Source organism: Lissotriton vulgaris, chromosome 10, assembly GCF_964263255.1.
Source record: "Lissotriton vulgaris chromosome 10, aLisVul1.2, whole genome shotgun sequence".
NCBI classification, from domain to species: domain Eukaryota; kingdom Metazoa; phylum Chordata; class Amphibia; order Caudata; family Salamandridae; genus Lissotriton; species Lissotriton vulgaris.
The window spans coordinates 162,516,316-162,543,687 of NC_141698.1; the positions used below are offsets into that span (position 1 = coordinate 162,516,316).

At 44.6% G+C, this 27,372-nt stretch overlaps 1 protein-coding gene across 1 annotated transcript in view; it reads left to right on the forward strand.

Annotated features, from left to right (window-relative positions):
* The window catches only part of VPS35L (VPS35 endosomal protein sorting factor like), a 495,721-nt gene extending 476,930 nt beyond the window's left edge, over positions 1-18,791 (forward strand). The window contains exon 31 of the mRNA XM_086940786.1: positions 17,570-18,791. Coding sequence (XP_086796912.1) covers positions 17,570-17,668 — 99 coding nt within the window. The 3' untranslated portion in view covers positions 17,669-18,791. The remainder of the gene's footprint in view (positions 1-17,569) is intronic.
* The last annotated feature ends 8,581 nt before the right edge of the window (positions 18,792-27,372 follow it).

Consider the following 27,372-nt stretch of genomic DNA (forward strand, 5'->3'; position numbering starts at 1 on the left):
GAGCTGGTGCAAGTCTGGAGCAACCAGAATCACAAGTCGGTTTTAGGTTTTCGCCAGCACAGGGGCCACAAGCCAGCTGGCAAGTGACCGGGCCAACGCGTCGAGCCAAAGAAAGCAGAAGGGCCCCACGCAGCACTCGAGTGTAGAGGGGTGAGCTTCGGTGCAAAAGTGGGTCATTGTTGGGGCTTCTCAAACCCCGGTGTACAGCTTCGAGGGTCACTCGTGGGCTGCACGGTCAGAGTCTCGTGGTCTTTTCAAGATGGCGTGCCCCACGCTTCCGGTCGCGTCCACGGGTCTCAGCTCTGCAGGGACTGTGGATCGGGCTGTAAGAAGGCAGGCAAGCTTGATCTTGTCGATCTGTCGCTCGAGTTCCTGCGTGAACTGCAACAAAGCAGACGTCGAGGTGCTGGATGGTGCCTGTTTGCACAGGGTGGTCACTCCTTGACCACAAGGGAGATTCTTCAGTCTTCTACGTTGAGTAGGATGTCGAAGGGTCCAGAGTTTCGTTTCAAATGTTTCATCAGGATAATCTGGTTGCGTTGGCACTGCTCCCATTCTTATACCAATCTAGGGGGCTGGATTACCTGCTAGGTCCCCTCCTATGGGTGGGCCCCAGGAAGGGGGTGGATGCACCCCTTTCCTTTGATCCAGGCCGCGCTGGGACAGGGGCTGGTGGGCCCCAGAACCGGTTTGGCCGGATTATGCAAGGGGCAGCCTTGTGCGCCCAAGGCAGTGTCTGGTTTCTTTCAAACCTCCCTGCTACAATCCACTATCTCCTGTCTGGGGTGGTGTAACACCGCCCTGCGACAGGAAAGCCTTTGTCCAGGCCTCCTCTGCTGAGTTTTGGTCAGCAGCAGGAGGTCAGACTCGTGTCTGTGGCAGAAGCATCCATTTTGTGGATCTGAGGCTCTTTTAAACATCAACCGCGTTTTAGCAAAGTAACATGTCGTGTCCCTCTAGAGTGGTGGAATGCTACCCCCGTCGTCAGGACTGGCGAGGGGGTAGTATTCCAAATCGTATGACACCTTACACGACATGTTTTGATAAAGCCAAACCAAAGTTAACATATAACCGCGAGGATTATAATGCACTTAAGAGTATATGGTATGGCATTATCCCGGAACAGCATAGGGAGTTGTTCCCGACAGCTGCAGACAGGCTCAGCTCATGCTAGAGCTCCATCTCACATTAAACCACGCACTCTGCCTTCAGGATTGATAAGGCCTTCCATAGGAGTGGCTCACAGGTTTATATGTGTCCAGATATAGGTTTAGATATAGGTATACTATATCTAAGCAAGGGGTGATTACACCAACTTGCCCCAGCTGAGTGATCAGCCAGTTGTGTCAATTTAAGAACCAGCCAGGGGTGGCAAAAGCTATGCTTCAGCCCCTGGTAGGCCTTGGTGGCACCTATGCCCTGAGCACCTATAGTGCATGGTACAGGGGCTGACAAGGAGTCCATTTTCCAATCTAGTTATGCACCTAGGGTACATGGAATCCATTTTACACAGAGAGCAGATAGCCTGGGGCCCTGATTAGCAGGGAACCAGGCCAACTAAGTCGAAAACCAGCTAAACACAAGGCAAAAAATCTGGGGTAACCATAGTCAGGTAGCCACCTTCCTACACATACTGGTAAGTTGCATCTTCCTTTTTCTTTAAGGTTTAAATTCACAGAAAAAAACAAAGGTTAAAGACGTTCTAGTTAGGAAATTCAATAAAAAAAACTTTTGCAAGTCACGGAAAACACCAAACGTTACAGGGACGTTATAGTTAGGCTCAGTTTTCGCTCAAACAAAACCAGTGAAACTCAGCACTTATAGTTACCTGAATTACGTATAACTTATGCTTGCAGTGCACTGCTTATGATCTCACATATTACATCACTCATGACATGTTGAGTGACATCACTGATGGCATCTCAAATGACTAAAAAATTAAGTTCGTATCCTCAGATAGATTTGTGGGAGCAGTGCTAGTGCATTGAACCAAATATAGTATCGTCGATGAGTGACCTCAATTGAATTTAGAAAAGCTCCAAACTTCCCATTTAAATTATAATGTAGATGTTGTTTTAAATTTGTTTGTGAATTAAATAAAGTATTTCATTTGTGTGCTTGTTTGGTGAAGGCTTGTTTTATTATTTTTTTGTGTGTTAATTTGCAGTTCAAATCACCAAAAATGCTTACACCGGGATCCACGGTTTCCAGTAATGACTCCATGGTGTTCCCCAGATTCCAATAATGATTAATTTAGGGTACCAATGGTCCAGTAGTGATTAAGTGGGGGTCCACAGAAGTCCAGAAGGTTAAGAACCACTTCTCTATTCAATATCCTGATTTAATCTATTTTCTGTAGGCAGTGTAGCTGCAGCAAAACCTGGGAATGACCCTCCTATGGGGCCTGTGCTTGGTTGCTGAAGATGCTCATGATATGGCCCTTGTCCTTCTGTATTAGCCATTGATTTTACACCATCTCAGTGTAAATCTAAGAACAGGAGTGTTGGGAACAGCACTGTATGGGGGAGGACATTAATTGTAGAGGTTTTCATATGCACAGTGTTTTTTGTTGCCACAATTTTGTTACCTGAGCTTTCTGAATGCAAAACTCGCTCACGGTTTCAGCGAAAGAGGATAACCATGTAGTGAAGCCTCTTGCCCTGAACTGAAACTCTGATGCGTAGGGATAGCAGGTTCTCAGTAAAACTATGAGCAAAGTGCAGTATACAGTGAGCTGAATAATACCAAAACGGGAATGTAAACATGTCCAAGGAATCCAGGGCATCCATGGACTTAGCAGATGGTCAAAAGGGCACATCAAGTAGCTTACCATGGCCTCATTGGATCGTAGCATGAGTATGCATCATGGAAACATGCATGGTTGTATAGGCATCATTTATACAGTTTGACGCTTCAGACCTTCAAAGCAGTGAAAGTGCAGACAAATCTGGGTAGTTCCGAGTTGTATTGAAAGGCAAAAACTCCCTTGGGTGGTGTTTTATCAGTTATAATCGATTAAAAATTCCTGCAGTTGTAAACATGAAACACCATCTCGGTGCAAGAACCCCCATCATTCCCAGTACCTCACTCTTTGTGTGTGGCTCTTGTGAAGGTGGTTCAGTACATCTGGTGGGACTGCCATATCCTCCACACTTTTTTGGGTGAGTGTGGCCCCAGGAATCATTTCATCTTCCCTGTGTCAGTACGTCCCACATCAGCCCCTTCTGCCAGCAGCCCATGCTGGCATCATCTTGGGTGATCCAGGCTCAGTTCACTACAATGTGTGGTGGTTCCAAGGAACCTCATATCTCCTTTAAAGTCTCCTGCCAGACTATCCCCATATGCTCTATGCTGCAAGTTGGTGCACGGCAACTGGTGAGTACGGCTCATTGCAGGATTTTGGCTCCGTTAGAACACCCAGCAGAGGAGCGAACACAGTGCAATTCTCCTTCAAGCCATTTAGTTTGGGAGTTTAAATTGTTTTGTTTCTACATTTTTCACTTTCAATCCAAATTGACTTCCCACTAACTACCTGCCACTAACTACCTGCCTATGACATCTGGTCGTTGAATCAAATGTAAAAATAAATAAATAAAACATCTTTTAATGGATATTTTATCTGGTGAATTTCTCATCTTTGATTCTTCCCCGGAGTCAGACTGGATGTACATTTTTTTTTAACACATCAGTAAATTCTTTGTAATTATTGGGCACTATTACGTCTCCACCACAGATTCACTGTACTCTACAGGAAGGCATACAGCATGTCCATAAAGATGCCTCCTGGGCCTGTGTCAATTTGTCTTTCCATGTGCCTCAAAAGTTAGACTGCGTTGCTTGTTCTGTTATAAGAAAACATTTTCTACCAGATTTTTCCTGAAGGGTTTCTTCACAAAACGGAGATTTTTCATTGATGAGCACATCCCCACAGAAAAGAAACACATTTTATGCCCTGACTCGTGTTGCAAGAGACTAATGTTAGTGTTCACCCTTATTTGAGCTGCCTGTTCTGCTTGGGCGTGAACACAACTTTTGAAAAAATGGCCACAAAAGCCTTTAGGGAGAGGCAAGCTGCATAATTTGTAGCCCAAGCAATTCAGAAGAGCTCAAAAGTGCCTAAAAAAGAGAAGCTTCCAGTGAAAGGTCGTCTTCACATCATAAAAAAGAAACACGGAAACACAATAATAGAGTTCTTTAAAAACACGAAATTACGATTAGATAAAAGCCTAGGGGGAGTCAACTTGGCGGACTTCAAGCTATATCAAACTGCATTTTTAGCAAAACAAGGATCATACTGGCTAACCCCACAGACGAAGAGCTCAAAAGTGCCTAAAAAAGAGAAGCTTCCAGTGAAAGGTCGTCTTCACATCATAAAAAAGAAACACGGAAACACAATAATAGAGTTCTTTAAAAACACGAAATTACGATTAGATAAAAGCCTAGGGGGAGTCTACTTGGCGGACTTCAAGCTATATCAAACTGCATTTTTAGCAAAACAAGAATCATACTGGCTGACCCCACAGACGGAGTATACCCCGGTGTGGCTTGCTGTGAAAAGGTCCATCTTACAAGGCCCCGACCCCTGTGCTCTGCTCACCATTAAACTCCGTCCCAACTTAGGCTTGGGCCCTATCTTCAAAAACACCAAAATGGCTCTTCTCCAAGTCAGCAAACACTTACCACACCAATTCCAGCATTCAAATTGGGAGTCGCTCTGGCACAATAACGCCTTAACATACAAAGGGAAACCTCTAAACTACTCTCCTTGGATAGAAAGAGGTAGACTCTTCCTCCACTAACTCTCTGAAAAGTCACTACCACTCTACTTCAGTGAACTGCAGAACAGATTTCACCTCCATCACATAAAATTCTATAACTTTCTACATATCAAGGTAGCGCTAGCAAAAGCGGACCTGAAGGACGTCACCCCTTCCCTCCCTGGACTCCTCACTTCACTAAACAAACTTGGCCATCAAGTCTCTAGAATATATAAACGAATTCATCCACAATCGTCCTCCCTTACCAAACCACTCCAGCTCTATTGGGATTCTTTCTCAACCACACCTACTTCAGAGGTAGAGTGGGCCAGAACCTGAGAGTCCACCACTCGCCACAAAATAAGCCCCACACTCTCACAAACCAAGTTCTGGCTACTCCACAAGGCCTTCTGGACACCTAGGAGGGTCTTTCTGCATAAAATCAGGGATGATGACGCATGCTGGAACTGCAAAGGTGAGGGAGGGGACCTTGAACACTTAATTTTCAGATGCCCATGCGTCACCGCCTATTGGGACAGAATCTTTGATCTCATTTCCAAAGCCCTACATATCACCCTCCCAAGGGAATTCTCAACGCTCGTCTTCGGATTTGCCAAAGCCGCCACACTCAATGATAATGATAAAGCCCTACTCGACCTATTGCTGACGGCTGCGGTTAAAATCATACTCAATAATTGGAAAAACACAAACAAGGCTTCTTTCCCCCATTGGCTTAACTGGGTCACCAATTTAAGAGGAGCCGACAATATAGCCCTCGCCTCTACCCCGTGGCGTCCCCCACTCAAAAAACTCTGGTCCTCGCTAGACAAATACTTTGACCTACACAAGCCTCCTTGATACATGATAGCCTCGCGACCACCCCGTACATCCACCCTCCTAATTAACATGCTGTTGTGGTAATGTTATCACTCTATGACTCTGTATGCCTACGGTCATGTAAGAAAATAGATGCAACTCTCCTATGTATAATTGTATGTATAATTTAATAATAATTTTAATGTATAACTTATAATTTACTTAATTTATTGTACAATGTTGATACGACTCATGTGTACTCTCCATATGCCAACTTCTTTTATGGTTTTGTTTACCCTATATGTGTATTCTTTCAAATTCTTTCTTCTGTTAATAACTTTTGTACAGCTGTGTATCTCTTAAGCTCCTAATAAAAACTTTTGAACACAAAAAAAAAACACGCTCAGGTGCAGCAGAGGAGCACAGATGCATGCCAACAACCCCAATTCCTGACTCTACTCCTTACCTTGCGTACCTTTCCCATCCTTTTCCTCTAGTCCTTCCCAAAGTGAGGCTTTTTGTAAAGCTACGCAACACGTATTCCAATTTGAGGAACAAAATATAATGATGGACCCTTCCTAGAGTCAGCACCTGACTAACTTTCTCCCCGTAATATTCGTTGACCCTTAAATTAGTGAAGGGGATTGTGTGCACACTAGATGGCACCCATCATCACTATGCCTATTCCCTAGGGAATTTCAGTGCAAATAAAACAACCGCAAAGGTGCACCACAAAAAGCAAGACAATAAGTGCAAATGGTATTTAAGCACAATGAATAAATATTTCTCAAAGAGATGTTGATAGTCTTCTTTTAATCTTTATTTTCAGTTTGCAGTGAGACATTTACAGCCGACGCGTTTCGTCCCAAGCTGGGACTTCTTCAGGGCTTTAGGTTTATGGTACGTCGCTTGTGGAGAGAATGTGAGAGGAACCGGGGTCCAAGGGGCGCCTTCCCGGATAATGTAATCCTGATGTGTATTAGTTCTTTCCAATGTCGAATTAACAGGGTTAGACCTGAGTGATTTATAGAGCTAGTGGTGGACTGATGGTCCTATTTGTCCAAGGGAGGAGGGTGTGGGCACTGTATTCCAGCAGGCCGTTCCTGGTAAAACGGCCGGCGCCCATCCACAGCCCTCGTCCCGCCGAAACACCCACAGCGACGTCGTGTTCGAGACGTCGCTGTGGGTGTTTCGGCGGGACGAGGGCTGTGGATGGGCGCCGGCCGTTTTACCAGGAACGGCCTGCTGGAATACAGTGCCTACACCCTCCTCCCTTGGACAAATAGGACCATCAGTCCACCACTAGCTCTATAAATCACTCAGGACTAACCCTGTTAATTCGACATTGGAAAGAACTAATACACATCAGGATTACATTATCCGGGAAGGCGCCCCTTGGACCCCGGTTCCTCTCACATTCTCTCCACAAGCGACGTACCATAAACCTAAAGCCCTGAAGAAGTCCCAGCTTGGGACGAAACGCGTCGGCTGTAAATGTCTCACTGCAAACTGAAAATAAAGATTAAAAGAAGACTATCAACATCTCTTTGAGAAATATTTATTCATTGTGCTTAAATACCATTTGCACTTATTGTCTTGCTTTTTGTGGTGCACCTTTGCGGTTGTTTTATACGTATTCCAATTTGAGCCTTAACTCACTGGCATATCTTTAAGGACTGCATGTGTGTGCTTCACCGGCAAAGGCTCATTTGTGTGGAATAGATCTTTAGTACGCACAATACACAAATTGTTGTTTTGGGACTAAGTGTGGAGTCCAGGAACCATGTGTAGTTTAGGGATTAGGTTTGAGTATGAATGATGTGAGGGTACATGGTGAAACATAATATTTTTGTGAATAAAGGATTTTACAACAGTAATAATGAAAGTTAAGTATGAATAATGAAGCATATTTAAATACAAAGTGTACATGTATTAATATATATTTGTTTGTGTGTGTGTATATATATATATATATATATATATATATATATATATATATATATATATATATATATATATATATATATATATATATATATATATATATATATATATTCAGGTCCACAACTCGTAGCTACGCCACTCTCCTCGAGAATCCAATGATCAAATCCAATGCATGGTGCGCTTTTCCAAATACATTTATTTATTTCAATGCAGCATCGTGATGAAACACGGAAAAAAATACAACGCGTTTCGGCGAAAACACTCGCCTTGGTCACGGGTGATTCCACAAGCAATGTGCAAACAATAAATAAAGTTTCACGTGATTAGTGAAGAAAATAAACAATGGACTCAATTGGCCTGCCCGGAGGATTGTTAGGGTCTTTATGTAACTTGGGCAGTAAGTACAAGACTGCTTTGCTTTACTTTACACCAAATAATACAATTATTTTGACAAAAGTAGCCATATATTTCGAAAAGTTTGTTTTGAAATGTATTTGTTTAAAGACAAACAATGTATATTACACACTGTAGGCCATATATATTTATGAAAGCATACTCCAGTCCAAGATGGCCGCGATATTCGGGCCTTGAGTCCATTGTTTATTTTACACAGGGTTACCTTTGCCCCTGAACTGCACCGCTGTCTTGGTGTCCCAGCGTTGCGAAGGATGTGAACCCGAATAAATAAATATATATATATATATATATATATATATATATATATATATATATATATATATATATAGCAAGTTAACAGAGGTTAACGAAACGCGTCGTTTTTTTTCTTTGAGATGATCTGGAAGCTGTTTTTGAAGCAATAAAGAAAAACGAGGAAAGCAGAATCCTGCGAGTGCGTGATTATTTACCTTCTTCTTGGAAGAAAGTTTGTGTTGTGTGTATATTACCTACTGGTGGTCACCAGTAGGTAGTTATAGTTAGGATTATTTTCAATAGGGAAATCGCAGCATTCTATTGTGAATAACTTTGGCGCCGGTTGAGGAATCTGCCTGAAAATTTCCTCAAATTTGCCTCGCGGCTCTCCGGTCCTTCCCTGAAAGTTTGGGGGGGATTTGTCAAGCTGGGGCCGAGAAAAAAGGGGGGTCCCAAAACGTGTTTTCCCTATGTTAATTTCCATAGGGCGGTCGACCTCACTTTTAACCCGAATGGCTGAATGGATTTCCACGAAACTTGGCAAAATTGTAGGGACTGGTATCCCGATGTGCCTTTGCTATGTCTCAAGATATGTGCTCAAGTGGATTTTGAGTAATTTAGGTTCAAAAAAATATATATATCTATAAGCGCGCCCCGGGGCGCTAACCAGCGCGCTACGCGAGTTCGCGCGTGGAAAGCTGATTGGCTCTCGGGTCTCTTTCAACATTCCAAACAGTCCGGAGCGGTCGCCATCTTGTGTCTCGGTAGGATCGAGACACAAGCGGTGGCAAAAACAAAGAGGGAAATTACCATAAGGGGGCAGAGTAGACCCCCCCTGACCCACTAGGTTTGATGTGGGGGCTATAAAAGGGCCCCGCGGGACCAAACATTTTTTTTTTCCGATTTGAGCGGCGGGAGCGCCCGGTACGCGCACAGGGGAGCAGACCGGGGAGCGTACCATGGGGAAAATAAAATGACAGAGTTTTTAAAAAATGTAGCTTTTTTTTATACATTGGAGGTAGTTCTAAAAAGAACTGTTTTTTTTCTTCTTTTTGTTGTTTTACATTTTTTTTAATGTTTTTTTGAACATTTTGTACTTTATTTGGCTTTTATGAACTATTTTATATGTTTTTTGTTATTTTTATGGGGAGAAACAAAAAACAGGGAATTGTAAACGGCTCAACTGGAGCAAAAAAAAAAAAGGAAAAAATTGTTTTTTGGGGCAATTGTGGTTGTCACCAGCACGGTTGATGAGCTTTATGCTTTGCTCACCATAGGTGATGGTCTTACCACAAAATATACAAGAGATCTTGTATTCCCCAAACTGTGGTTGTATGTTTGGGACCATCTCCCTTGTCTCTGGTCCCGATGGAGTGGGTTGCTTTCGTGAATGATATTACATCACTCTGACGATGTCATGAGTGATGTAATATGTGACGTCATCAGCAGTGCATTGCAGGCGTGCTTTTTATAGTGAGTCCAACGAACTATAACGTTGGAATTTCAACGGTTTTATGTCAGTAAAATTTCCAGCTAACTATAACTGGTGTGAAACCTATGATTTTTCAGTGAATATATATATATATATATATATATATATATATATATATATATATATATATATATATATATTAATGTATAATTAAATGGTACTCTTTTTGGATGAATAATAAACATAATATTAATCAACGGTCAAGTAATATGTGTCACAGACCATTAAGATCGTCCATTGATTAGAAGCAATACAGGTTGAACAGTGAAATTTTGTTTGTTTTTTGTGTAATTACTTATCTTCAAACCTGGAAGAAGTTAGATTGTGGTTACTCTTTGTGAGTTGAGTTTGTATATATAAATTGCAATACCAGCAGTGACACCAGACACAGCACCATAAGGGATTTTATCAAGGAGACTTATTCAGTGAGGCATTGCTGAATGCTATTGTGGCTGCATCAACAAAATTTACTTCAGTGGTACATACCATAGACCAGTCAAACAAAGGCAATGACTGGCACAGTTGGTCTGAAAGCTTCTGAACGCTCATCCAATGCTACAAAGCTATAATAATACTCCTCCTCATCCAACCCTGCCTGCCATAATAGTAACCCAAATCTTAAAAGATTGAGTCTAGTGTGAATCACGAGAGTGAGGTTATTTCAGCCTTGTGGCACGTCCACAAAGTCTGGCTTGTGAAATTTGGACACAACTACCTGCTTGCAAGAATATGCACAGCAGTCTAAAGAGGCCTATATCTTGTGAACATTGAGGAGATTCAATTGGGTGAATAAATGGTAAAAATGGTAAAAATGTGACAATAAGAGGATCTTAACCTCTTCGCTGCCGCCGCGATTTTACCACTGTGCGGTAAACAAAAGAACAGGGCAGGGCCGTGACGAACCCCAGCCGTCAACAGCACACGCCCACTGCGGGGCGTGACGGCTGGGGTTCGTCACCAGCATGGGAGGGGTTAAAGATACTCCTTTCCTAAACAGGAAGCCATTGTAGAGTTTTGAGGTGAACTGAAATGCTGTCCTATTTATGGGTGCCTATTATTAGTCTAGCTGCTTCATTCTGAATTAACTGCAATCTGTGCATAAAGTAGGCAGATAGGTCTACAAATAGTGCATTGCAGTAGTCTAGCCTACTGATAATCAATTATTAAACTAGCAGTTGTATGGAGGTCTGTGGTATAATTAGAAGAGTTTTTAGTACCTCGCTGATGAAAAACATTTTGCCATGAGTGTTTTTTTTTATGTGAGATTCAAAGGACAACTTGGGGTTAAACATGATTTCCAAGTTTCAAATGTTACCTGGCAGGATGGGACGTTTGACTTAAGATTCCAGCCACCAGGAGACCAGTAGAAGGGGCTTACAAAGAGCAGGGCCTTCGTTTTGTCAGAATTGAGACATAGGGAATTGATGTTCATCCAACTTGCCACCTCAGCAATACAACTTTTAAATCGGTCCAGCAGATAATTAAGGTCGCCATACAGATGCAGAATAATCTGGTTGTCATCTGCGTATGTATAAAATTGATATCCAAAGAGGTAATCAAATTTGCCAATGACTCCCCATACACATTAAAAAGTGTTGGGTTAAGAGCAAAGCCATCTGGGAGCCACATCCTAAGTATCTAAGTTTGACAGTTGGACCACCTGTTTTCTAGACTTCAGGAAGGATTCAAACCAAATAAGTTATTTTCCTTGGATGCCTCTCTGTTGCAGCCTGTTTAGCAGGATGGAGTGTGAAAACGAGTCAAGTACTGCTAACAAGTCAAGTAAAATGAAGGCCACAGAGTCTCCCAAGTCCAATATCATGTGGACATCATTGGCAGCAGTAATGAGCATGGTCGGTGTGCTCCTGGTGGGTCTAAAGCCAGATTGAAAAGGATTGAGGATTTTGTTTTCTACTAGATATTGGAATAACTGAGAATGAACCCATCTTTCCAGAATCTTGGTGACTAAGAAGAGAGGAAAGATGGGGCAATGGTTTCCAGGGTTACTTCGATCCATAGAGGGTTTCTTTAGAAGTAGAGTTATAAGAGCAGTTTTACAGAACAGTGGCACCTGTCCCATATCGAGAAATGTATTACAGATGGCTGTAACTAAGGGAGTGACTATAGGAATAATATGTTTAAAGATTCTCTCATGGACAAGGATCCAGCATAGAGCTTGAAGTAATGGTCTCTGTTTCAACTTGTCAAGTCCTATGAAAAAAGAGTGAATTTAGACAATGACAATGGTGCTGTGATATCTGGCTCTGTTGATGCATCTACTGGGGAAATCGGGTTGAGTGAGGAAAGTAGATTTGAGATCTTATAGTGGAAGAAGTCTGCTAGATCGAAGCATGATTCCTCGAGTAAGGAGTAGGCACATAGCAGTCAACACTAGCCAAGGATTTATATATTGAGAAGAGTTTGTTTGCTGGAGTTTAGACTGATAACATTTAGCATTTTATTTTGACATTTGTCTGACCAAGCAGTTCGTAATAGTACTTTATAGGTCTTCAATTCTGATTTATTGGACAACTTCTGTGTGGGAGTACCTGAGACTCTGAGATTTTTCTAGTTTTTACACTTTCTTTTAGTTGGCACCAAGTGCAATGAGTACCATGGGGCAGAGGGATTTGCCTGGTGGTGTGTACTTGCTTTCTAAGGTAGAGCCTCATCTAAAGCACTTGTGATCCACTTGTTGAATTGATTCAGAGAAGAATCAATATTGTTATCAAATTGTACATCAGGTTGCAAGGTTTTTAAAGAGTTATTAAGCTAATTAATATCTAATTTATACCATGCTCTATAAGTGGTTTTTGGGGTTGATGCTAGAATGAGGGTTTTAAGTCAGCCACAAACAATCGAAAAAAAGACTTCCTTCTGGTCTGTACAGAGGAGTTCTGTAATAGAATCGATGTTCATATTGTTGGACTTGGCATAGGTGTGGTACGTTATATTGTCTGTCTGTTGTATGATCGTCTGGGCATGCTCATGAATCTCAAATGTAGAAAACATATTCATGAGTTTCAGTGCATTGATGTTGGCAGTGTTGTTTTCATGGATGTTAAAATCGCCCAATACTGTTAGATTGTTAGTGTCCAGATATCCAGTAGCAATTACTTTTTGTGGTGAAAGTAAAAATGTTGTTGGTGGGCCCGGTGGTCTGTAAAGTAGAACTATTCTAATTGAACAATTATGATTGACCAAGACCAAAATAAGTACTTCAGAATTTTGGAGAGGCTAGATGCTCCAGCCAGATATGGCAAGAGCTTTTCCATGTGTTAGAGCTAAACCCCCTCCTACCCAAGAATGGTGGTTAGTTGAGAGAATAGTATAGGTTTGAGGAATGGCCAGAGCTATCTCGGGGTTGGAATTCTCGGTTGGACACATTTTTAATACATAGACATGAGTGGATTTCGCTCCTTTTGGTTTCTAGGATCTTGTCTAACCTAAGTTAATGTATGTTCCTTTAATAGTGAACTGATATTTTGGGAAAGGCAGATGCATCTTTTCAGCATTTCAAGCAGAGTATAGCAACTACTTGCTAATCAGACACGTGGATACAACAATGTAACATTTTGGGACTGCTACAGCCCTCAAGCTTTTAAAGCTCTTTCCCCAACAACACCACCTGTTTGGACAATGCAGAATTAAATGTGGTTCCTCAGGACAATCAGTTTCGTCCTCCTCAACACCAACAACTTTTCTCCAGAGTTCATCATCTCCCGGTTCCTACGGTGGTGAAAGAGTTGCTGGTATTCTTTAAAAAATGTAAGGAAATATTTTCTGGTCATACAGATAATACAACATTGTCATGCCCTTCCTTTTCTCCTATTCCTGCCACATTTTCCCCTTTTCTTCTTCACCTTACCACTCATACAAACATCTTGATGAAAAAGCGACCCCTAGGAACGAGCAAGAGAGTCCCTGAGAAAAGGGATGTTACTACATGTACTGCATAGTTACTAGGAAGGGACCTAGTCCAAGTTTTGCGTTATAGCTCACCTGTTAGTGACATGAAAATCCAGAAAGGATTTAAGCAGTCGGGTCTACACATCTCAACATTTCAGGCTGTCTCTTGGCATATATTAATGGTATAGTAAAACTTTATTGGTCAGTAGATTGGAAGGGCAGCCAAAGACACGAGATGAGGATAAGCTCAGATGTTTTGAGGTGGTGAGTTTAGTTCACTTCTTATTGCCATTGCGTATACTTTGAGGAAGAGAGCCCATTTCTTGCAGCAACTTGTTTGTGCTGTGGCCATCTATCCTTCCAACATGGCTGCTGCCATTTAGGCCATGTTTTATGTGTCAGCAGTATATTTTAATGCTGGTTGATTGATGTGTCGTACTGCAGTATATGGCAACCTCCAGGGAATCCATCAGGGTCTAGCTTTTGACCAGGATTACAGAGGAACCCACGGAGGTGGCAGCAGAAAGTACAAATCTGTGGTCACTCATCCATCCAAATTCCAGCCTGAGATAGCGTCAATTTCTGGGGCACAGGCAGTCATCCAAAATTGATTTGAGAGGTCAGTCGCTGATAGCACCTTCAATACCCTGGTACAGTCCCCAGCTAATAATGGTTGTCGCTTAATGCCATCGCAAGGTACAATACTGGAACCCCACAGGAGTTAGAGCGGAACAAAAAAAAGTGAAGGATGGAATGCTGTACATTCACACATTCACCCCCAGTGACCTATCTGGGTTGAATCCATAGTTTTTTTGCTTGCCACACCATTTCCGTTTGGGCCCAGCCATATGCAAAAAAGTCTTGACCCTGCTCCCCATGTAGGAAGGGACTGGCTTAGTAGTTCGGACTGGACTGTTCCTATGGGGAGCAGGGCCAAGACTGATTTGCACATTGGCGGGCCCCAACTGGAATGGTGTGGCAAACGCCAAAACGATGGATTTGACCCACATCTGTGACAGGGTTGAATGTTTGAATTGTTCATCATTCAGTCCATCATCTGTTCTTTTTGCATTTGTCACCATAAGTTGGAAGAGTATGCCCAGACGTGCGTCCCATGCTCACTATGCCACTGGATTCAAGCTAGCCCTGCTGATGAGGGGTGATACCGCAAAACCAGTTCCAGGATGCTGCTTTCCGTCCAGGGGGGACCTGGCCTGGCAGTTTGGCTGGACTGTTCCCATGGGGAGAAGGGGCAAGACTGATTTGCATATGGCTTGGTCCAAACTGGAATGGCGTGGCAAGCAAAAAAACAATGCATTTAACCTGTATCTGTGACTGGGGTGAATGTTTGATTTTTTCATCATTCCATCCATCATCTGTTCTTTTTCCATTCCCCACAGGAGTTGGAAGCTAACTGGGGCACCAACTCAAGAGGTTATAGACAATACTTCGGTCCTAACAGTGGCCTGCAAGTGAGGCACTTTACCATCACAGAGAAAATCCCAATGCAGAAAACCTCCACTCAACATGTTAAAGCAAGGGTCACCCGGTGCAGTGGCCATGGTCCTGAGGTGCCCCTTGGGAGATTCTGCAGTCTCTCCTGGAAAATGTTTACAGTTGAGGGGTTCTGATTTTATTTAGTCTCCACCACTCCATGAAAGCAATCCTTACCCTTCTACCATCTTGGCTTGCCCATACGAACAATCAATAAGATTATTGCATTTGGCTTTGGATGTGAATATAGTGATGCAAAAAAATATGTTTGGAAACTGAATCCCAAGTTCTCAGAATTATCTGCAGGACTCAAATGTGACTGGAGTTAGATCTGTTTGTGACTGCCTTTAATAGAAAACTTCAGATCACTACGGTTTCCTTGAAAATGACACATTGAAGGTGCCTTCCAAATCAAATGGGGATTGAAACTCCTCTGTTTTCCTTCTGCTACCGGTCATTTACAGTGTTCTTTAGAAAATTAAATTGGACAAGGCAGATGCAATTGTTGTAGCCCCAGAATGGTGAAGAAGAATTTCTTAAAAGTTGATATGCATATCTATTGGAACTCAAGAGTATGTGACCATTCGAGTTATCAAGCAGGAATCCTGTTGAGGGGTATAGGAACGAAAAGGTGACAGCCTCCCCTTTCTAGCAGTACTTCTACCTCTGTCTATGTATGTGAAATACTGTGATTTCAATATTTTTCTTTGGCACATACGGTTTGGTAGGCAATGTCACTCCAATGGAGAGAGGTGATTGTCTGGTAACAGTCTGATATGACTTACATCGGTAGGAGAAACACAATTTTTGGCTGTCTGGGGAGGTTACTCCCAAGTCCTTTGTCCAATTTCGTGCCAGAGCAGGAGCCAACGGCTCCCAGGACTGGTTTGAATTGGACTATGCACAGGGATACCAAATGTGCCCCTCATGCTGGCTTTCTGTCACTATCAAACATACCCACCCAGCCCTAATACACTAAATACTGTCTGGGAGGTAGTCACACCTCTCTGTGACAGGATGCCTATTGTTCTGCCGTCCGTGCTCGAGCTTGGCTCAGCAGCAGGAGGGCAGAAATGTGTCTCTGGTCGGCAGCAACCATTTTGTGCTGCCCGGGACTAGAAGGCTGGTACTGGGAACACCAGGGACCCACCGAAGTTCGCTTCTGAGGGGTGAAATCATACCTCCCACACCGGTTAACAGTGTGGGAATATGATTCCAACATGTTTGACACCAAACACGATAGGGTTTGTTTCAGCCATTTTAGAGTTGGTCATCATGCCGTCGCATAATGCCACTCTATATGTCTTAAATTGCTGCTTGACTGACAACCTGGGAGAATAGACTCTGTAGGCCGTAGGGGTGTTCTGCTCATGCAGTAGCACCCTCTCACTTAGAACAAAGCACCCTGCCCTCAGGATTGTAAAGGCCGGCCAGAGGGGTGATTTATAGTTTTTAAGTGCAGTGACCCTTAGATATAGTAAACCTATATCTTAAGTAAGTGGTGCATGCACCAACTTACACAGGCTGCAATGGCAGGCCTGTAGGTTCCTTTTTGGATGGCCTCTCATGGGTGACATAATACATGCTTCAGCCCAAGGGAGGCCTCTGGGGTACCCATGCCCTGGGTACATGGGTACCATATACTAGGAATTGGCAAAGGTACCCCAGTATCCAATCTGAAGTGTACCAAAGTACATAGCACAACCAATTTAGGGAGAAAGCAAATAGACTGGGTTTCTGATTAGCAAGATCGCAGTCAGACCAGTCAAAAACCAACACAGCACCAGGCAAAAAAGCAGAGGGTAGCCATGCTGAAGGATCCTACCTACAGTGACTGATTTGAAGAGACCGTAATTGTACCAAAACCAGTTATTTTAAGTCAAATTCACAGTACGTGTGTTGGATAAGCTAACAATAGTACAAGGGAGAAAATGTGCACCAGTGTTACCGTGAAATGCTGGTGGAGCTATTGGTATCTGTCTTGCTTCTAGGCAAATAAGCTGAGGGAATGTTTCTGAAAATACCATTCTCCAAGGATATAGGGCCTGATTTAGAGAAGATTTGATAACATACTATCATCTGAAGGGGAAAGGCAATCTCATTTTATCCATAAGCGAATTTTCCAATAGGAGATTCTCTGCTGGAGGATTTGCTACACAAATTTGCCCCAGCAAAGTAGTGGTAAGTGGGGAATTCTCCGATGGCGTTTACACTTGTAATGATGGTTTACTGATCTGAATATATTGATTAAGATGGCATTCTGATGTAATCACATTTACTGGATTGGTGTTTACTTGCTAGAGTCCTCCGGTTTCTTCGTTAGGGAGTGCACTCCATGTATAGTAGTTGGGTTCCTATTGCATGCCATTTGTAGTTGAAACTTTGCAAAAAAGGGAAATCAGCCAACAGTTTTTTTTCCTGTAGTAAATATTATTATTTGTTTTCCTTATAACGCCTCATACCCATTCTTTTTATGAGAGGTAAATGTATTTTATTTTTATTCCAGGTGAGAACATTGGAATACATCAAGAAGCAAAGTAAACGACCTGGAATGAGTCACTTTAATGAGCTGGCCCCAAGACTCCCTCTGCAGTCTAGAACGTGATGCCTGTTTTGTGTTCTTTTTATAAACTACAGGACAAAATGACGTCATGGTTCACTTTCGTTTCCTATATTCATCGAAAAATCATGTCATCTGATGAACCGAAGGCAGGGCCCGGGGGTAGAACACGAATCTTAAGAATTACCAGCATTCACTCTTCACCAGTATTGACTGTCTCCGGAAACTTTCATGAAGACCACACATTTTTATATTTTCAATGTTAACATATTTGTTTCGCTGTTCTAAATCAAAGGAATTTCACTTCAGGTTTAGCCAATTTAAGTTAAAGAAACGTAAGGCTGCTGCTTGGAATGCGTACGCAATAGGACAATTAAACAGTTGCATTTTCTCGGCAAAAGTGATTCGGTTAAAATTAGAAGTATTAATATTCACTCTTTATAATAAAAACAGTGTATGTCTTGTTATTACAAAGCAAACCTTTGTACCTCATGCTTTAGTGAAAAATAGACAAGAGCACTTTCAATGCAGTCAAAAATGTATTATTTTGAAATTGTAGTTCGTTAAAGAACTGATCTGCTGAAATATTTTGGGAGAATGTAAAATTCCTCGGCTGACTTAAAATGTTCTTATTGCCTGAGAAACGCTTAGCTGTAAGCTAGATGCTGAAATGTTGCTATTGCACTGATTCTGCCTTAAATCACTAACGTCATTCTACCTATTCTCATAATGATAGAGACGGTGTTAAACTCAACGTTATCAGCTCTATTTCTTCTGTTGTTTCTTACCTAATATTAGGTACTTTTTCACAGACTTCAAGCAAGGAGTATTTATTTTATTTTACAGTGTGATAAAAAAATACACACTAATGCACGTTGATGGGAGTGGATGCTTCAGGGGTAATCATGTTCACTTTTTCTGTTTTTTTTTTCTCCCTTTAGACCTGTTTATAGTTTGAGGTTATTACCTAGATGGAGTAGTTCATTGTCATCTCTACCCCACTTACCAAAACAATGATAAAAAAAATCAGTAAAGGAATGCAGATTTTCTAAATTCTGTTTATTTGCCACACGGTGCAAAATTAATTTATGCAAAATCTGAGTAGTACTGTCGACCATTTCCATTTGATTAAAATAAAATAAATACTTTTTGTAGCATTTTGTTCAAATTCCTAATGCGGAGTTGTTCATAAATAAATGCATTGACTTTATCTCATGGAAAATATTTTGCCCAATAGCCACTCAAGTGTATGTTTGCAGGTTCGTATGTGTTTGATTAATATTTCATCTATGCATTCCCCACCTCTTTCTACCATGGCAGGTATTTTTGAGTACTTGTTGAAGATCTAATAATAGTGAGGTTTGATGCATGTAGAATTACCTGCTGTCTATGGTTAGGTTCAGATTATCCAATATGTTGTTTTTAGTTTTGATGTCAGGTGTACATCGAATAACTTTTGATTGTGTTTCCTGTAACCCATAATGCACAATTTTCCCATCTTCTGAAACATCCCCTGGTGTCAGACTCGAACCAGGAACTTTTAATCAAGCAATGGAAGCTAGTTAGGGGCAGATCAACATTGGTCACACAGCTGTCAAGGTGTCGCCCGTTGTGCTGACAGCTCCATACAGGTGCCAAGGGACTCCCATAATGTTAGTTTCTGATAGATACATCTGCCGTGTGGATTCCTCAACTTATGAATATCCCCCTTGCGTCAGCAACATTCGGAAATTCTTTTCGTAGCCTCGCGCCGACGTGGATAGGACGTCACAGAGACACGGCTCCGCTCGCGACTCCGCTGACGTCACCGACGCCTATATTAGGCCCACGCCGGCGTGATGACATCAGTTCCCTTTTTTCCGCGTCGTCGACGCTAACGGTTATCGGGAATCTCTGTAGCCTACTGGTACATTGTTGCCATTTTGTTGCATATTTCTGCTTCTCTGTATCCTGTCTCTTCGACGATGTCATCCAAGAAGACCGGCTTCAAGCCCTGCAGGGAGTGCGGTAAAATGATGTCCATTACCGACCCCCATGAAGACTGCATCTGGTGTTTAAGTTCCGACCATGATGTGGAGGATTGTTCTTCATGTCGGAAGATGAATCCGAAGGCCCTGAGGGAGAGAGAAGCCAAACTTCTGGTTGCTAAGGTGAAAGCTGGAAAGGAGAAGTCGTCGAGGTCTCGTTCTCGAAGAGCGAGGTCGAAGTCCAGGGCGAGGTCGAGATCTGCTTCTCGAGAGAGGTCGTCTTCGAAGTCGGCGTCGGATCATGTTTCGAAGTCGAAGAAGAAGCACAAGAAGAGGAGACATGAGTCCCGACGTCGGTCTGGTAAGGAGTCGGGCTCGAGGTCGAGGTCACCGAAGAAGGTACGTTCGAAGGTGGTTACTCTCGAAGTCTCTGAGCATGAAGGTGAGGCCTCTCCTTCCGAGTCGCATGGGCGGTCTCCCACTCCGGCTCCGAATACTTCTCCGGTTCTGAATCCGTCTCCGGCGCCGTCCCCGGCCCGTGAAGAGGAAGAGGCTCGGGAGGTTGTGGATTCTGCGCCTGTTGATGAGCCGAATCCGATCCCTCCTCAGGACCGGCCTGATGGTTTTCAGCCGCCCTTTCCTGCTCCAGGCCAGGACCCTTCAGCGTTTCTTAACGCTATGTATGGCGTCTTCTCAAGGGCGTGGTACCCCTCTGGTGCACCTTCGGGCCCCATGGGTCCTTTGGCATTCAGCCTGGGAGTTCCTCACTCCTATCCTCCGGCTCCGTTTGTGCCTTACATGCCGGCTCCGACGCCGCATTGGCAGTTCCCGGCTCCGCCGAAGTCGTCGACGCCGATTCCAGCGTCGCCTGCTCGTGATCGTCCTCGAGGGCATTCTTCTGTGCCATCGGATTTGATACCGGCGCCGGCCCCGAATCCGTCGGAGCCGCAGGTGGATCCGTCTGCGAGGCGTGTAAGGGAGAGATCCAGAAGGGAAGCTCAACGCCTTTTGGAAGAGCAGAGATACATGGACTCAGTCTGATGTTGAAGAAGGTGAATTAGAAGAGAGCTGTTTTGAGGAATTGGCGGATTCAGGGACTCTTGATTTCTCTCCAGAGTGGGAGTTGCCCTCAGGCTCAGGTGCTCCTTCTAAGGATATCCAGCCTTACCATCTGGTTATGAGGAAGGCTGCTGAGCTTCTTCAATTGACTCTGCCTACAGTGGAGTTCAAGTCTAATATCCTCACTGAGGTCTTGCATTCACCGAATTCTGTGGTTGAGCCTTTACTTCCATTCAATGATGCTTTGACAGATCCTATAATGGAGGTGTGGAAGAAACCTTTGTCGGCTCCTGCGGTTTCTAAGAGTGTTGCGAGGAGGTACAGGGCTGCTCCTGAGGACCCGGCTTTTCTGTCTTCTCATCCTTCGCCTGAGAGCCTGGTCATTCAGGCTGCCTGTTCAAAGAAGAGTCTTAGTGCCTTTCCTCAGGTTCCTTGTGAGAAGGAAGCAAAGAAACAGGACCAGGTTGCAAAAAGACCTTTTCATCGGCTAGTATGGCGTTGAAGTCAACTAATGCCACATGTCTTATGGGAAGGTATGTGCATGCCCTGATGGACTCTTTGCGTATCCTGGCTCCAAAAATTCCTGACGCCAACCGGAAGGATTTTGAGGAGGTGATTTCTGACACTCAGGCGGCAGCCCGCCAGGTTATTCAAAGTGGTCTGGACACTGCTGACTCTGTGGCTCGTATTATGGGCACTGCTGTCGCCACTAGGAGGTCAGCCTGGTTGAAGTCATCGGACTTTTCGGCTGATGTTCAGGCGACTTTGCTTGATCTTCCTTTTGATGGATCAGGAATCTTTGGGAAGAAGGCAGATGCGGCTCTTGAGAGATTCAAGGATTGCAGAGCAACAGCTAAGTCTTTGGGTCTCCAGATCAGAGGCACTTCTTCCAACAGAAGGTTCAGGGGCTTTGGTCGTTCCTTTCGGAATTTCCGGCAAGGCCAACAGCAGCAACAGCAGCAGCAGCAAAATTCAGTGTACAGATCGTACAGGGGAAAGCAAAGAGCGCGTCCTCGTGGACGTCAGCCCTCCTCTTCCTCCACCTCTTCCAACCCCCCTGCCGCAGAAAAGCAGCCCTAGATCCGCTATTCTGGATCATGTAGGTCCGGTTGGGGGTCGGCTTACCCATTTTCTACAGGATTGGGAATCGGTTACGACAGATCTTTGGGTTCTCAATCTTGTAGAAAATGGGTATGCCCTTCCCTTTCGGGAATTCCCCCCTGTTTACTCTCCTTGTCAAAGTTTTTGCACCGAGGAACATCTGTCTCTTCTGCAGGAGGAGGTTCTAACTCTGTTGCGAAAGGGTGCGATAGAGGTGGTCCCAGAGCAGGAAAGGGGTCAGGGATGCTACTCCCGGTATTTCTTGATCCCCAAAAAGGATGGCAGGCTTCGTCCAATCCTGGATCTCAGGATCTTGAATCTCTATCTGAAGCAGGAGAAATTCAAGATGCTCACCCTTGTTCAGGTTCTTCAAGCGTTGATGGAAGGAGACTGGATGGTGTCGCTCGACTTGCAGGACGCGTATTTCCACATACCCATCCTGAAGTCGCACAGGAAGTATCTCCGTTTCACGGTTGGGTCGCAGCACTACCAGTTTGCGGTCCTTCCGTTTGGTCTTACTACTGCGCCTCGAGTCTTCACCAAGGTGATGGCGGTGGTGGCAGCTCATCTCAGGAGGTCGGGGATACCTGTATTCCCTTATTTGGACGACTGGCTGATCAAAGCGGAGTCGTCAGAGAAGGTGCTCCATCATCTGCAAGAGACAACTCAGTTGTTGTTCAGGTTGGGTTTTTCGATAAATGTACCCAAGTCTCACCTGGTGCCCTCCCAGCACAACCTGTTCATAGGTGCCGTACTGGACACTACTGTTTGTCGTGCATTTCCGCCTCCTCAAAGGATTCGCGACATTCAGGAAATGATTCCTTTATTTTACAATGGAGCGGTCGTTCCAGTCCTGAAGGTCCTTCGCCTGCTCGGTCTGATGGCTTCTTGCATTCTGTTGGTCAACCATGCATGAGGGCACTCCAGTGGTGTCTCCGCAGGCAGTGGTATCAGCACAACGGAGATCTCGGGGAGTCGGTGAAGATCTCCAGAGAAACTGCGGCGGATCTGTCTTGGTGGAGCGTGGTAGGCAACCTGTCGCAAGGAAAGCCTTTCCATCTACCTCCATCGGTGGCCACGGTGATAGCGGATGCATCCACTCTAGGGTGGGGTGCTCATCTGGGGGATCTGGAGGTCAAGGGTCTTTGGTCTCCAGAGGAAAGGTTGCTTCACATCAACCTTCTAGAGTTGCGGGCGATACGTTTGGCGCTCAAGGCCTTCCTCCCTTCCCTTCGCGGTCGGTCGATCCAAGTCCTGACGGACAACACAACCGCGATGTGTTACATCAACAAGCAGGGAGAAGTGGGGTCGCAGTGTCTCTGCAGAGAGGCTCTGCGTCTCTGGTCCTGGGTTCAGGACCGCCAGATTTGTCTGATGGCAAATCATCTGGCCGGAGTTCTGAACGTGCGTGCAGACCGTCTCAGCCGGCAGTTCTCTGCCGACCACGAGTGGAGGCTTCACCCGGAGGTGGTTCGTCACGTCTTTCGGACGTGGGGGACTCCTCGGGTGGACCTGTTTGCCACTCGCGAGAATGCTCACTGCCCGTCTTTCTGCAGTCTCCAGTATCCGATGCAAGGAGCCTTGGGGGACGCGTTTCAGTTGAGTTGGGGAAATCAACTCCTTTACGCGTTTCCTCCCATACACTTGATTCCTCGGGTTCTGAGGAAAATTCGCCAAGACCGGGCCCAAGTTTTATTGGTCGCCCCGGATTGGCCAAGAAGGGTGTGGTATACAGATCTACTCCACCTCTCCTCTCACCCGCCGCTCCGTCTCCCTCTCAGGGCAGACCTCCTCTCTCAGATGGAGGGGCAGGTTCTACACCCCCACCTCCAGACATTGCACCTTCATGCCTGGAGATTGAACGGGGCAACCTGATTTCCTATTCTCTCACTCCTGACGTGGTGGATGTCATTTTGTCTGCCAGACGTGACTCAACTAAGACTGTCTATTCATATAGTTGGTCTAGGTTTGTTATTTGGTGTGGTGAGAATGATATTGACCCGTTGAGAGCCCATTTATCAGATGTGCTCCGGTTTGCTTTGACTTTGGCGCAGCAGGGGCTTGCAGTTGCCACGGTTAAGGGCTATCTTTCGGCGCTGTCGGCTTTTATTTGTTTGCCTGATCAGCCCTCTCTTTTTAAGTCTCCTGTAGTTATGAGGTTTTTGAAGGGTCTAGTAAACAAGTTCCCTCCTACTCCTTTTATTGTTCCTCAGTGGGACTTGAATCTTGTCTTGACTTTTCTGATGGGCTCTCCCTTTGAGCCTCTTCATAAATGTCCAATGAGGCTTTTAACCTTTAAGGCAGTTTTCCTAGTTGCAATTACCTCGGCAAGGAGGGTGAGTGAGCTTCAAGCTCTTAGTTCCAAGCCCCCGTTCCTGACCATACATGCTGATCGGATGGTTCTAAGGACCAGGGCTGCTTTTCTTCCTAAGGTGGTGACTCCTTTCCACCTTGGTCAATCCATTACCCTCCCTACCTTTTATTCTCCCCCGCACCCTTCCAAGGAGGAGGAGAGGTTACACCGTCTGGACCTTAAGAGGGCGGTGTCTTTTTATTTGGACAGAACTAAAGACTGTCGCTTGGATGATCAACTCTTCATTGGCTTTGCTGGCTGCAAGAAGGGAAGAGCGGTCCATAAAAGGATTTTATCAAGATGGATCATCCTCTGCATTAAGATCTGCTACTCTTTGGCCAGTAAGGAACCTCCAGAGGGTATTAGGGCTCATTCAACTAGAGCTAAGTCGTCAACCTCAGCTTTGGCTAGAGTTGCTCCTGTGGAGGACATTTGTAGAGCGGCGACTTGGTCTTCCCTCCACACTTTCGCGAAGCATTACTGCTTGGATTCCGAAGTGAGGAGGGACGGTCACTTTGCGCGCTCTGTCCTTCAGGATTTCCTGGTTTAGAAGAGTGGACACCCTCCTCCGGGAGTGGGGACTGCTGTGGGACTCTATTCACAAGGTGAGGAATCCACATGGCAGATGTATCTATCAGAAGAACAAGTTACTTACCTTCGGTAACGCTTTTTCTGGTAGATACTATATCTGCCTGTGGATTCCTCACTGACCCACCCGCCTCCCCGTTGTCCACTCTTCTATGCCAGAGTTATTGTACTGTAATGTATATTTATTTTGATGTCAAGGAAATGTTTCAATTGCTTTCCTGCATTTGCTTTGCTCTGTGTGTTTTGCCTTGGCTATTGTGTACTGTGTATACTTTGTATATATCTACTGTCATTGGTCCGTCCGTGTGCCTCGATGGCACGGAAAAAAGGCGGAACTGATGTCATCACGCCGGCGTGGGCCTATTATAGGCGTCGGTGACGTCAGCGGAGTCGCGAGCGGAGCCGTGTCTCTGTGACGTCCTATCCACGTCGGCGCGAGGCTACGAAAAGAATTTCCGAATGTTGCTGACGCAAGGGGGATATTCACAAGGTGAGGAATCCACAGGCAGATATAGTATCTACCAGAAAAAGCGTTACCGAAGGTAAGTAACTTGTTCTTCACCGCCACTAACTAAGTTCTTATTCTCGCCTTGCTTCAAATGCAGGAACCATAGATTGGTGACTGACCCTTATAATGATTCATGATGTGTCTGTGGGCTTGTTCATGACCACCACGCCTGCACCACATGCGGCTAGATGCACCTAAAAAACTTGAGGGTGAATAAAGGCACACTGATGATTGCTGGATAAGGGAGTCTATGAAACCTCTTCAGATTGAAGTTCAAAATGCATGAGAAGAAGCATTGATCAGAGGTACAAATAGGATGATGAAAGCACCAAAGGTCCTCTTCATGTTCCGTAGTACATAAACAAAAGCAGGCGCCAGAGATAGCGATGCCATTTGAGGAATTGAAGTATCGTCCTCTTTAGAAAGGTTGCCCAGATTGGTGCACATCACTTGCTGTAAAGAATGTGACATAGATTATTTTTAATCTCATTGCAATTAAGAAAACGCATTTAAATAACCTAAAACATTCATCATTTGTAGGCCAAACATTGTCTTGCCCAAAAAAGAAAACTATGGATTAGCACATCTAAAACTTGCACACCTCCATTTCTAATGGTTGTTTATACCTGCTGATTTCCTCGCCTGTAGAAAAAGACCAGGCTTAAAACTGGATCTGTAAACTTCAGCGCCATCAAGCGGCATGAGGCAAAACTCTTCATGACCCGAGCCAGGAGTGAGAAGAGAAGTCAACTCCAGACCTCGCTCAAGGTCGCCGTTGTCGCACTCTTGAGGCGGTACAAGTTAAAATACAGAAGGCACTAGAAACATTTTAAAGGTAAGTCACCTCAACGTCCTTCAACTCCCACAGGATCTTCTTCCTCGAAATTAGAGTTGGTTGTCATGGAAACGGTTGACCCATCTCCGATCAGCCCTGCTCTAGTGACTTTACTGGATCCGGCCCCCAAAAACATTACGAACGCCAGTGAAGTCCTCTTCAAACTTTCTGGATCCCTCGGTGCCAGGGCTATCTCTTCTGACAGTTTTGATGCCGACACCTGCCTTCCCTGAGTTCCCAGCTTCAGATATGGCAGCATTTCTTAATGCCATGTACTCTAGTTTCACCAGAGCATTGGCGTCATACCATGCTCCTCATAGTCTGCCCATGTTTGTCACGAACTCCAATGCTGATCCTTTCAAGACCTAGGCCCACTCAATTTATCGATCATGCGCTCAGATAGTCAACTCAACATCCTCCTCCTACATGGCTGGCCCCATCAATACTGATGCTGCCACCACACCCACCTATGGCGCCAAAGGCACTAGTCCCTAAAGTTGTACCTCATAATAAGTCATGCGTGGAGCGAAAATACTTTTGAAGGATGAAAAGCCTGTAATAGGATATACAGCCTGTTTGGATCAGATTCAGACCCCTTGAATTTATATGCCTTGGCTTGCTATGATGGCACTGACCATGGACAAGAATTTGCGGCCTATCCGCTTAAAGAAGGCTAGATAATGCTCTGGAGATAGAAATGGAAATACTGGCTGGGCCCCCCATGCCGGAAGTGATATCTGCCCATTCAATAGTGAAGAAAGCAGCTGAGGTTCTGGATCTGCAGCTCCCGACAGTGGAAGAGAAGACTAAAGTCCTCACAGAGGTGCTCTTGCAGACAGCACCTACTGCTAAGCCCGTAATGCCCTTCTTTAAGGCTCTGCTGGATCCAGTGTTGGTGGCCCGGAACAGATCAACCTAGGGACTAGGCTATTGTCCTTCCCTAGGAGACCCTCCATTTCTCTCTTCCTATCCTTCACCTGAGAGCCTGGTTGTCCAGAAATCCTGCTCATCCATATAGGGGGCCTTCCCAACTGATCCGTCTAAGCGACTGAAGGGAACAAACCTTCTCAATTACATAATGTCTCTAAACTCCCTGAACGCAGTCTTGCTGCTAGTGTACTACACCTCCCCTATAGGATATGGCTCATATGGTTGAGCCTCATGTGCCAGAGGAGATGTGGGCGCAGTTCCTTGAGGTGGTCATGGATGATCCTTACGCGCCACCACACAAAATAAATTTAGTTCTGGACAGCCAATACTGCAGCCAGGTCCATGGGTACTTTTATCTCTATTCACAGACATGCCTGGCCTGCGTTTGTGCTTTCCAGGCCAACCTCA